Source organism: Notothenia rossii (genome assembly GCF_949606895.1).
Source record: "Notothenia rossii genome assembly, chromosome: 2".
NCBI classification, from domain to species: Eukaryota; Metazoa; Chordata; class Actinopteri; order Perciformes; family Nototheniidae; genus Notothenia; species Notothenia rossii.
Genome location: NC_136904.1, coordinates 79423597 through 79435944, shown reverse-complemented (window position 1 = coordinate 79435944; position 12348 = coordinate 79423597). Strand labels below are relative to the sequence as shown.

Sequence of the window (12348 nt, the reverse complement as noted above, 5' to 3'; positions counted from 1 at the left end):
GCGTACCTGGCTGGCAAAGAAATGACCGCTGATTTTCACAAAGACTTCATCATTCTCGTCTGGGGTTTGGTCCCGCGGTACGATGACCTCAGCACTTGTAAGGTTCTGCAGCTCATTGACCTGAAAAAAAACCTCAAGAGATTTAGTATATTGCTTTAATTCTCACTTAAAGCCTCACTGACTTACTCAGTAAACTGAAAAATACTGTTTGGTTAAACCAGGCAAACCAGGTGCTATTTATGGCTAATGTAGCTGAAGTTAATGCAATTGTTTTTCCTCCATCCTTGTCTATAATTCAGATCACTTCAAGCAACAACTCACCGTCTTTCCACCTTTACCGATGACCCTGCCAGCTGCGGTTGAGGGAACCTTGATGTGTGTCTCCAGTTTGACCTCCTCCTTCGCTGAGAAGAAGTTCTCCTCTTTCAGCTTCCCAAATATCCGACCTTGGGCCTGGAATACAGAGGAGGGAATGAGACAAGGAGAGACTGGGAAATGGGGACACACAGTGATCCACTGCTGTTTACTGTAATACACAACAAAATGAATCAAGCATATCAAGTAGCAATTTTGCATACACATACAGCATTTCATTGTGTGGTTACCTTAAACTGAGCCTCTGCATTTCCAGTAATAGTAACCATCCTCTCACCATCCATCCTACTATCTGGATTCTCAGCTGGAGCAATCTGGAACACACAACACACACACACAGGTTATGGATAGAAATAGAAAAGGTGTTTATTCAGTGCATGTAACCACTGAATCATCATTCAAGAAGTCTGCGTATTCCAACAAATAAATGAGACTATGGTATGAGAATTCATTGAGCATCTGTTCCACTTCTTCAGGCGGCTCGGAGAGGATTTTTTAAAAGCGTAACTCCTTTTTTGACCATTAATAACTAACAACCTGCCAGTGCGGACAAGCAAATTGTTAACTTCACCTTACTGCCCGATGTGAGCCTTCAAACAATGCGATGCACGCTGATCAGAGGTGGTTAGACAACCTATTTTACCACCCTTCAAATTGAAGTCAGCGCTCTATTGAGGCTGAAAAACCCACCTTGATAGAAGCTCCAGCGAAGTGGGCGAGTTGTTTGATGTGCTGGCCCTTCTTGCCGATCAAGGCCCCGACTGCCTGAGTTGGAATAAAGAGGTAGACAACCTCCTGTTCTGGAGTCTGTGGGGAAAAATAAGTCACAAATAAAGATATATTTCACTCCACTATTACTCAACTTTACTGCTGAATGGGAGAGACATTTAAAAGCTACCAAACAGTCAAACCTGTTAAATTAACTTGTCAGATACTCGAAGAGATGCCTAAAAAAGAAGACACCTCATGCAAGTAAAGGTAAATTGAGCTCTCTTCAAGTCTTTTCTCATTGGGTAAACATCCCACCCTAGTTTGGTGAAAAGAATATTTCCTATTAGGGCCGATGGGTGCTCTTTGTTTTGTTTTCTTAAAGGTCCCATGTCATGCTTTTCCAGTTATTACCCGTCCCCTTTTGTGTTATGAAGGTTTTTATGCATGTAAACGGTCTGCAGAGTCACAAACCCTCAAAGTACACCCTGTAGCGAATAACACTAACACAGAAAAGACCTGTCTATGCTGCCCCAGAACGCCTCGTTGGAGATTTTTCCAAATGGTCCAATCCGTGGAGCTCCTCCCACACACACTCTCTCGGTGGCGAAACTGTGACGCGCTGGGGGAGGAGGGGGGTGCTAGTGGAGCCTCGCAGCGGCGAAACTGTGGCACGCTTACACTGTAGGTACGGGTGCTAGTGGAGCCTCACAGATGGGGGTCCCCCTTCCCGCGTCCATTCGCGATGTCTTGCAGACCCCACGCAGCAAGCAGGAAATGATCCCAGCTCACACTGTCCGCTCCTCGGTGCAGCGAACCGCGCAACGTCCCACCCCTGGTGGCTGGGAGATGGTACGCAAAAATGCCAGACTGTCTGTTCATCATAGACGTTGACCGAGAGGTTGTCATGGTTTCTTATCTTATTTCCGTCCATTTGGTGTTGCTTCTTTTTCTTTCTACTTTGGCAGCATGTATACCATAAGTAACTTCCTGAGGCTTTTCAAAGATTTATTGTGCTCTCAACTTGCTCTCAAATCTTATAAATACTGTTTTAGCATCATACAATAATAAGAAATTAGTTCTTAGGTCTCAGATCCACAGGGCATAATTGACTAAAGTGCAAAATATAAGAGAACATACTGAGTGCTGGTGGGTGATGGCACTTGCTGGAGGACCCCCGTACAGGCCACTGAGATGTGAAGAGTGACTCTGAAAGAGACAAGCAGACCAATCAGATGGCAAAAAAACACAAATTCACAGACACATGCACAGACTCAACTCAAGCTTCTATTAGGGGGAATTTCAGGGGCATAAACTGCCAGTGAATCACTAACTTTCTGGACTATGAAGCATGCAAATACATTCTCGCACAATGTCTCACACTACTGTGGCTCGTCCTCGTCAGCCAATGAGTGGAGACTTTGTTTTACAGACATCCTGACTCATCTGTGCGGAAGATGGGGGAATTCTGGTGGTTTCAGACTGTATACAATATATTGCAAGAATACCTGAGTCAACACTGTTTTGTTTTCTTAAAAAGCACTTCAGGGGAAAACTGGTTAACCACGTGTTGGAAAAAAATTGCTTTATCAAATCAAAACTAATCCCTGCATGAGCTGAGCATTGCTTCACTGGGCGGGTAAAACAACAGCAGAAAAATCATTACAAAACAATAATTTTAGATTCTTTTTTCACCGTCTTTTATGGTTTTGTGAAATAAGAGCATACTCACTAAGAATGGGTTGTATCCTGCTGGAGCCATGTGGGACCCTACACCGCGGGGTCCGGCAGCAGGGGGCAGCATCGGCAGGCCGGAGGAGAAGATGCCCAGAGCATTCAGGTTCAAGCCTGGGATCAGGTTGGCCTGTTGCTGGGCAGAACAAGAAAGGAAGATTTTAGCTTAAAGAAAAAAACTACACAAAAGATATACATTAGGCTTTAAATGGGTCTCATCATTTCTTCTTGTATTTTATTTTTAAACCAATTTTCACTGATGTGTTTAAAACATTTTTCTTTAAAGGAGCAAATCAGATTAAACAGGGTTTAACTTGGACTTGTATGTCTCCAGGCAGTAGGGTTATGTTCCTTGCTGCAACAAGAGTCATACTGATACATTTGACAGTAAATCAAAAAGATCCGTCTCCAGTAAGACAACCTTAAAAAGAAAACTACCTCTAATAAGTGATAAACATGAGACATGTTTTGCATAATAATTGTTATACATTAGGTTGTGCATACCATGAACGGAACAAATAAAAATGAAATAAAGAGAAAAAGGAGGATGAATGCCAATTATTTCTTTAAAATAAGTCAAAAGTAAGTTTAATTGATAAATAAACATCAATAATTTCCCAAATGTTTTTTGATTACCAAAAGGGTAATCTGACACAGGAATGAACCTGACTGTTGTTTAGGATGTGTTATATATCCATAACAATTAGCCATAATCCAGCAATCTTTAAACTGAAATATAAGTATGTTGGTTATTTTTGATTGTTGACTCTGATACTAGTTTAATATATTTGAATTGTTGGTTGAAAAAAACAAGCCCTCTGAAACAGTCAACGTGTGCGCTTCTAAACAGTACAGGCATATTTTTACAATTGTATCAGCTTTGAGCAAATAAATGTGTTGTACTTACAGTAAAAAATATGCATCATTTTAAGAATACATTTATGGATGGAGAAAATGCTCCTACTTCTCAAGCTGAATAAACAATTTAGAGACCAAGAGGAAGGCGGTAAACGGGGATATTTGCTGTTTTGATGGCACGACGAAAAATGCAGCCCTCAGGGTTTCATGTCCGTGCAGAGACACACGGCCTTCTTTCACTTCCTTTTTCCCAGAAAGCTTCATGTAATATCCACAGTGTCACGCTAGATGGCCCTCACCGCTAACTGTAGAGTCGGCACTCAGCTGCCAGCACTGCTCTCACCAGCCTGTACTATTTAATCGCATGCGGTGAGGTACTTCTTGATGATTATTTCTTCACCAATATTTAGGTGATAAAAATTAACAACATGGGCAGCTCATGTGAAAGCAGCTAAGATACTGGCATAGTCATTTGGAGTAACTGCTGCTCATCATAGAGAGCATAATCACACACTTTATCATTAATCATCTCTGTATTGTAGGGAGTGTGCAGCCTGTGATATCATCTTCACTATCTCTCTTCCTCTGAGGTCGACCTCTCTCGCTGGCTCTGCCCCGTTGATATCATCCAGGCAGTGTGAAAGAGGAGCTGGGTGAGAGAGCGGCCTACAGATATCAGATGGATGCTGGGAAACGCAGTGTGTTACAGCGGGAACACAGACACACACAGCGGGGAAGTGAGCGTGAGTCAGAGGCTCTGTGGAACAGGCACACACACACACACACACACACATGTTTGTTAACATGCTGTGCTCAAACACTCACTGATGAGCTATTCAGCAACTGTTTACTGTTATCCAACTACCAAGCACACAACAAAGGGTATTACTAATGCTGGTGGTAACATGCACTGAATGGAAAGCGATATCATCCTACAGTATATCATCACTCCCTCTTCACTGTTCACCTGTCAGTCTGTGTGAGTCAACCTGAGATCATAACCACACACACACGCACGCACCCTGATCGTAGAAGAGGTCTGCAGATGGTAACCTTAAGGCTCGGCTTACGTTCATAGCAGCAATGTCGTTCTCGGAGGCTTCTATCAGTTTCTTCAGGATCTCCACCTGGGCTTTACAACAATCATCCAAGGTGCCCTTCACCGTGACGATCCTCTCTAGGTTGTGAATGGTTAAGTCGTGTAACCTGCAGGGGAGATCACACACACATAAATTAGTATATGCAAATGCAGCTCACAGAAACACTCACACTCTGCTCACTACTTTTTATCAGAAAGTGGATATGACTGAGTTAAAGTAGTAGTAGGAGTAATATTTGAACTACCGGTAAACACCCAAAGAAATACAAACTAACTAGCATTTTATCAGGGGTTATCCACAGGTTGCCAAAATAAGTTTGTATTCAAGTCTATGACAAAATGATCTTCACACTTGAGTCCATTAGTTTATAACATTTCAAAATGTCATAACTCAATGGCTGGAGGACTTTCTCAGCCGTTTAAGTCTGGAAGAAGCTGCCTCCTTTTATATTTTGATAGGGTAGAATAAATAACAGGTTTTGGGTAACAATAAGGTCATTCCTTGACCCAAACCATCTCGGCTGCTCTCCTTTATAAAAAAGAAACCCCAAATAAAACAAAAAAAATGAGACTAATAAAGAGAAAACATTTAGAAGAGGGGGAAAAAGAAAAAGAAATAGAAATAATGAAAGTATATTTGTGTTACCGAGTAAATCATGTACTGGTACTAGACCATGGGCAGCATGCATAAAATAAAAATGACATTGTAACACCCCCTGTCCCTTATGTTATTGTTTTTTAGTTTTTTTTAGGTGTGAGAGCACTGTCTTTGTATAGTATAGCTGCCTTTCTTGTTATTTATGTCTTTGAAAATCCACAATAAAATCTTAAAGATAAAAAATAAAGACCTTTATAAAAATGACCTTAATGATATTGTGTTCTCAATCGTCTTCTTCAAGTCTTCGTTGACACAGCATGATGTCAGATTATGCTCCAAAAACACTGGGTCCTGCACTTCCCATAATGCAACTTAAAAGGGTTTCAATGTGGCCAATTCACATCATCATCATCATCATCATCATCATCATCATCTAGAATGATATGACCTTCCCTGTCGTAATAAATCATTTGAACACAATTTACACATCAGAAACTTGCAATTTTCTTTTCCAAAGTGAGAGAAACCAGATGACGTCCTGATCGCTGCAGTGTTCATTTTAAAAACTAGTTTGTCCTTGCTTAATATTATTGCAGGAAAAAAAACGTTGTACAAGCAGCAATAGTGTCAAAACACTGCAGCCAAAACATTACTCAATCTGTCTAAAATGAACCACAGAAGGTTTGGGATTCAAACTCTTTAGCCCTAACAACTGCATCTATTAATGAATGAATCATGTAAGCGATCGTGGACATTTAGATATTCTATCACAAGATGTACTGTTTGCTTCTTTTAAACAAGGTCTCTCTTCTTCTCTCTTCATCTCTCTCCTCATCTCCGTCTCTTTCTCAAGGCTCATTACGTCCACACAGCTCACAGAGACAGAGCGATTCATTAGCCCTAAATGATCAAAGGTTGGCGAGCATATCCTGCTAAATGGGGGGTAATCACCGCCTTTAATATCATGTTCTGGAGCAAAGGAGCTATAAGCAACTCCCTAACAACTCAGATAAGTAAAACCACATGTAGAGCGGCTAACGGGAACGGTTGTAGAAAGGTATGGCTCTAGTCTAAGAAGTAAAATCCCAGCAGGTTTTGCGTTTTGGTTAAATTAATATTAGTCCAAAGTGCTCATAAGTAGTTAAATATCCAGTCTGTGATTTCCTGAAGGTGCTAGATTGACGTGGGCGCCAGTGACAGAGGAGAACGGGTGCAACAGGAGAGGTGGCTTACGAGGAGATGGTTATCTTGGTCCCTGTGTCCTCCTCGATCTTCTTCAGGTTTCGACCCTCCTTCCCAATCAGCCGCCCTACGAGGCTGTTGTGGGCGAGGATCTTCAGAGGGATGTCCTCCGTCCTACACACACAAACACAAACACTCAGGTTAGAGAGAGATAAGAGAAGATACGTTTCCGTGAGTGTCACAAATGTGGTGTGAGGATGTGTGAATATGAATGTAAGACATTATATTCAATGATGTGTGTAATATCGCTATATAAAAAAATAGCCAGATTTTTACAGGGAAGAAGATCAGTTCTAAACTCGTTTTCTTGGAGAGATTTGGTCCACATGAACTCAGACGTTTCCTGCTGCAAGAACTGTTTAGCATAGTTACAGTAAACAAGGACATCAGCAACAACAACAGCTCAGAAAAAGCTCCTGGTAATAGAAGGGGAAGAGTAAATCAGAGTATAAATAAACGAGATCTAACGTGCTGGAGTCCCTCAGTGTAAAAAACGTGAAATAGCAGATTGTCTACCGGAGTCTCACATTATTTGACCAGTTTTATTTGCTTTATATTAGTTTTTGTAATGTTTATCATAATATAAATTCCTAATGATTTCCTTGTTTTTAAGCTAGGATGTTCCTCAGGGGGAACAATACAGTTTGTCAGTAGTTCTAGTGTGTTACACTTCCTATTACATTTTTCTAAGGAACTGTTTAGCATCACCTCTTATAGTTAGCACACAGCAGAAGGTATAAATAATAATGTTGCTTTTCAAATACAAAATTAAAAGACTAATATGATCATACAGAAAGCTTGATACTGAGAAATGATGCACTTATCATCTTTCGTGTCACAGTGGAAATTTGGTATTTTTCCACTTGCTTTTGAGGTAGATGGATACAAAAACATATTCAGGACAAAAACATAATTTGTGTACGCTGTGTATTTTTTCAGTGAAGTAGAGAGTAAGTTGAAATGTATTTTGTGCCGTAAAAGTTAATTTTCCATTTTATGGCTCCACAAAACCCTGAATTATTCTGGTGCACAGATGGAAAAAATAATGGTTGTTTTATTTTGATGTTAGAGTCTCTTATTATGTCTCAAAAGCACTCATTCTGATCCCTTTTTTGACATTTTTCTCTCCTTACGCTCAGTAAAATTACAGGGTGTGATGGCTGAGGTGACATGTTTACAATTTATGAAGGAGTGGCACCCAGGCAGCGACAGGTGGAGGCTATTTTGAGAGATTTGGCAGATAGGATAAATATTGATCTTAGAGTGAAATTCTCGAGGTGGATAAGGCAGACTGATTTATTGTTACTTCATTACGTCACATCAATATGGCTAAGCAACTAACATAACACAAGAACTAGAGTTTGTTGTCTTTCGCCTTCCAATAGTTTCTTTCCATTTAAAGGAAAATATTGGTGGCATTTGGAGCTACAGCCTAACTAACTACAGCTAACGACAGCCTCACTAATGCAGGCTGTTGTCGTTCAGTTTAAAAAAACATTAACCTATTTCTTAATTTTCACACTTTAATGAATAGTTAAACATTTTAGGAAATATGCTTATTTGCTTCCTTGCAGAGAAAAGATTAGAAAATCGATATCTCTGTGAAATAACTATGAGGCAACAGCTAGAAAAAATCTATTTATGCTCAAGAGCCATAATCATCCCTCTCGACAGCCTGAACCATTCTCCGGCTCTATGGGAAACCACACTGACTGAAAACACTTGGGACAAGAACAAAACAACAAAAATAAACAGTCTTTGACAAAACCAATTTAAGTGTCATGTCATCTAGGACGTATCTTGCAAGTCTGTGGGAACATTTTTATATTTAAATGAAGCAAAATAATCTTTCTGTATGCAGTAATGAAGAATCTAGCCCTTATAATTCAAGCAACGCTTAGTGAGTGGACGCACCCCATCGACAAACAACACACTTGACAAATAAATACAAATACAAGCTGGGCATTGACACTCAGATCCAGCAGAGCTCAAAGAGTTTAAAGGTGCAGTGTCTTGTTAAAAGTGTCAAGCTCAATTAGACAAATTGGCCTTGTTTCTTAAATGCTAAGCTGGGGTCACGTGTTTTCCTATGCGAGTGTGTCGTGTGCACTGTGTTAGTGGTCCAAGCGAGAGAATGCACAGTGAGATTAAAAGGTGTGCAGGCAGGTTAAAGGATAAGATTACAGCCCCGCAGATATTATGGCTTATCTCCCTGCTGGAGTGTATACCTGCCCTGCATAAACAACATCCAAGTGTGTGTATGCATGTTTGTGCATGTCAAGGTGCAGACTCACGTCTTGGTCTCGTTGGCCTCCTTCTGCATGATGTCCAGGATCATGCGACAGGCGGCGGAGCAGCCTTCGGGAGTTGAGTGGATGGTAATGGGCTTTTCTGCTGCCCCTGCATTTTCCTTCCGATGAATGTCCACCCTGAGAGAGGGAGAGACGGACAGAGAGATAAACACAAAGTAGAGAAGGACAAAGAAGGAGGATAGAGTATAAAGTCATAATAACATTTGTCTTGTTGTGCATTACGGACTGAAAGCACACAAGCCTTTCAAGATGTTGAGAAGTAAATGTTACAATGGGATGTTGTGTATATAACAATATTTATATCTCAGAGTAAACCCTCCGTGAAAAACCTGAGCTTCTCCTTTTCAAAATTGTACAACTTAAAGCATTTATTGTGTGCTATCTTGCATTATATCGCCGACAACTGGTCTTAACAATGCAAGCCTGGGCACAGTGCCACATTGTCTACATTATTATGTCATGTCTACATAACAAAATTAGAGTGTAGCCAAGAAAACAGGAAAGACAAACACAGCAGGAACCAGAGAGGACTACCAGAGTCTGCTCACTTAGACTGGGTCTGTTTAGCGATGTTCTTGATGGTGAGGCCCTCCTTGCCGATGATGGCTCCGACAAACTGAGAAAGCGCGAGCATGCGCAGGGGGAAGTCGTGTTGTCTGGTGCGGAGAGAGCCATAGTCTCCTGAGGGCCCGGGCTGAGAGCCGCCCTCCCGGGAGGACCGCCCCCCGCGCCGCGTGCGGGGAGCCTGGTCGGGCGGAGCAGCATCCATGTCCACGATATATGACACTTTGAAGGAGTAGTCTTCGAACTGGTGCCCTGTTAACTTCTCAATGGCTCTGTGGGGAGGAACAGGAGGTGGAGGCGAAACAAGTCAAGTATTATATTACAGTAAACGGGTTCAGCGGAATTCCTTGTGTGATATTTCATTTAGATAGATAGATTAGATAGATTAGTACTTTATTGATCCCAAATTGGGAAATGTTTGCGTTGCAGCAGCATAAAAAGACAAGGCAATGTACATAAGAGAAATTAAAACACTAGAAATGAACAATCCAAAATATAAAAAATAAACATGTGGAAAATATACATGTGGAAATACAAATGTAAAGTTACAAAATATAAAGGGGGAAATTATATCTACTTTGATTGTGCAAGAAATGTACTATGATTTTAACATTTAAAAGGTTATTGTAAAACTAGATTGATTGTGTTTGTCATAAATTGTTGAATGTTTTAAAGAGAAAAACAATATTTTCAGACTAAAGCATCTTATAAATATAAAACAGTATCAATATCTCCCTCTGCACAACTTCTGTTGTCTGCTGAGTCTCAGCTGGTTTAACCTCAATTTAGCCTTTTCAAAAAGCTCAGTTTATTGGTAAGAAAAATGTCTGAGTGTGGGAAATGCAGAGGGAAATGTACAGCAGTGGCTCAGTCAGTCGGGGCTTGGACTGGGAGCTGTAGGGTCGCCGGTTCAAGTCCCCGACCAGACCTACATTTGGAGTGTGGACTGCTACATGGAGAGGTCCCAGTTCACCTCCTGCCCTGCCGTGGTGCCCTTGAGCAAGGCACCGGACACCCCCCATCCCCCCTCACTCCCATTGGTCTCCGGGCGCTGTACAATAGCTGCCCACTGCTCCTAGTACTAGAGTCCTGGTACTAGGATGGGTTAAATGCAACACATGTCACTGTGTGTGCTGTGTGCTCTGCATGTGTGACCATTAAAGAGGGTTTCATCCCTCCCAATTCTATTCTATCCTATTATACAATTAGCGTAATGTGTATTAATGCTTTTTTCTGATAAAAATAGTAACTTTCTTGGATGTGACCATGTTTAATTACACATGTGTACAATTGGAAGTTTGCCAAGGAGGGTATTCCAGTTCCTTACTCTTTTAATCCTTGCAGTACATAAATAGTGGGTGAACTGCTGCTTGTGTTGCTGTTGGAGTGCATACTTGTGGTAGAAAAAACAGAACTAAATAACTTCAGAGTCATTATTCGTGCTGCTTACTCTTTAGCTTCCTCCTTGGTTGCGTATGTAACATTCACCACTGCTGTTTCTGTGTCAGTATTCACTGTAAAAAAAGACAGAGACACACAAAAAGCAAACATGAGATAAAGTAAATAAATGTAAATAGTTGTGTTTTGTTGCTGCTGTAGGTGAGTTAGACATGCATCCAGGTTTCTGCGGTGACCCAAAGAGCCACTTGTCTGAGTGAATCCATTACAGCCATCCCCACACGCTGGCCTCCCTCCAGGCTGCGCTGCTGCCTCTACAGACAGCAGCGGCTAAACACAATAGCCCCTCTGCCACTTGCACAATAACAGATTTAACGTTGACATGACAGCCTAAACGAAGCAAGTAATCTGTGATAATGCAGTGCAGATTTGTTGTCCTGCACAGCTGCTCAGAGCAGAGATATCTCTACCACAGCGACAGGTTTGATTCCCGCTGGGACCCCACATGTTTTAAAAGACTGAACTATGCACTGATATTGATGTCTTTGCTTGTGCTGACTGACAACCAAAGCTGGCTGAAAAAACATCCACAGCAGATGCTTCAAATATCTTAGAAAAATAAAGACATGCAAAATAAATAGTAAAACTAATGTTTTAAAGTGGGCTTATTTTTTGTGTCGGAAACAAAAATAGATATCAGATCAGGTCTCTGAGAACAAAAACGTCTAAAGCTGCAGACAGCAGGTTTGGAAGAGTTAAACCCAGAGAGAGTGCCCAGCTGGATTAGACAGGGGGAGTGGGCAGTCTGGCACGGTGCCCGTCCCTCACAGCCAGCTCTGCCCCGCCCGCTGTCCCGCTCCGCCACGGGCAGCCGTCACCATGCCACACAAGAACATGGGACGCCTCCAAAACCCTCACCTCGTGACAAGAGCACGCGGCAGAGAGCAGAGGGAAACTGACAGGCAGACAGGAAGTTGGACAGAGACAAAGAAAGCGAATAAGGATCACACACTGCTACTGTGCAACTCTGATGTTCGAGAGCCGGACTGAAGCAGAAAGAAGAGGAGGAAACGCTGCGCTGGGGATGAAATGGGCTGTTTTACGGCAGCGCCTGGGAAACTCTGAGTGGAGTAAGTTCTCTTTTAGCACCTGTCATGATTACAGTGGGTGGCTGTTGGCTGCTTTGACGCACAGAGTGTAATTATTTTTGTATGTGTGTGTTTGTTTGTCCCTGTGTGTGCACGTTTACTATTTGTGTGTGTAGACGGCAAAACATTAGTCGGGCTGAGTAGCCTGCGCACACACATAAACACACACATACTCAATCAGACAAAAGCCTCACCACAGGCGCCTTCAGTGTCCTCCCTCATTACCACAGTGCACCTCCCCAAAACAGACACACAAGCACGTACAGGCATTAACACACACACACACACACACACACACACACACACACACAC

The 12348-nt window shown here is 41.8% G+C and overlaps 1 protein-coding gene across 1 annotated transcript in view; it reads right to left on the bottom strand.

Annotated features, from left to right (window-relative positions):
• Positions 1–12348, bottom strand: part of igf2bp2a (insulin-like growth factor 2 mRNA binding protein 2a) — a 46003-nt gene that overhangs the window by 6216 nt on the left and 27439 nt on the right. Inside the window, exons 5-15 of the mRNA XM_079664541.1 lie at positions 10941–11004; positions 9475–9762; positions 8909–9043; positions 6606–6728; positions 4746–4881; positions 2816–2953; positions 2224–2292; positions 1066–1182; positions 606–689; positions 322–453; positions 7–120 (exon numbers count right to left, since the gene is read on the bottom strand). Of these exons, the coding sequence (XP_079520667.1) occupies positions 7–120; positions 322–453; positions 606–689; positions 1066–1182; positions 2224–2292; positions 2816–2953; positions 4746–4881; positions 6606–6728; positions 8909–9043; positions 9475–9762; positions 10941–11004 (1400 nt within the window). The remainder of the gene's footprint in view (positions 1–6; positions 121–321; positions 454–605; positions 690–1065; positions 1183–2223; positions 2293–2815; positions 2954–4745; positions 4882–6605; positions 6729–8908; positions 9044–9474; positions 9763–10940; positions 11005–12348) is intronic.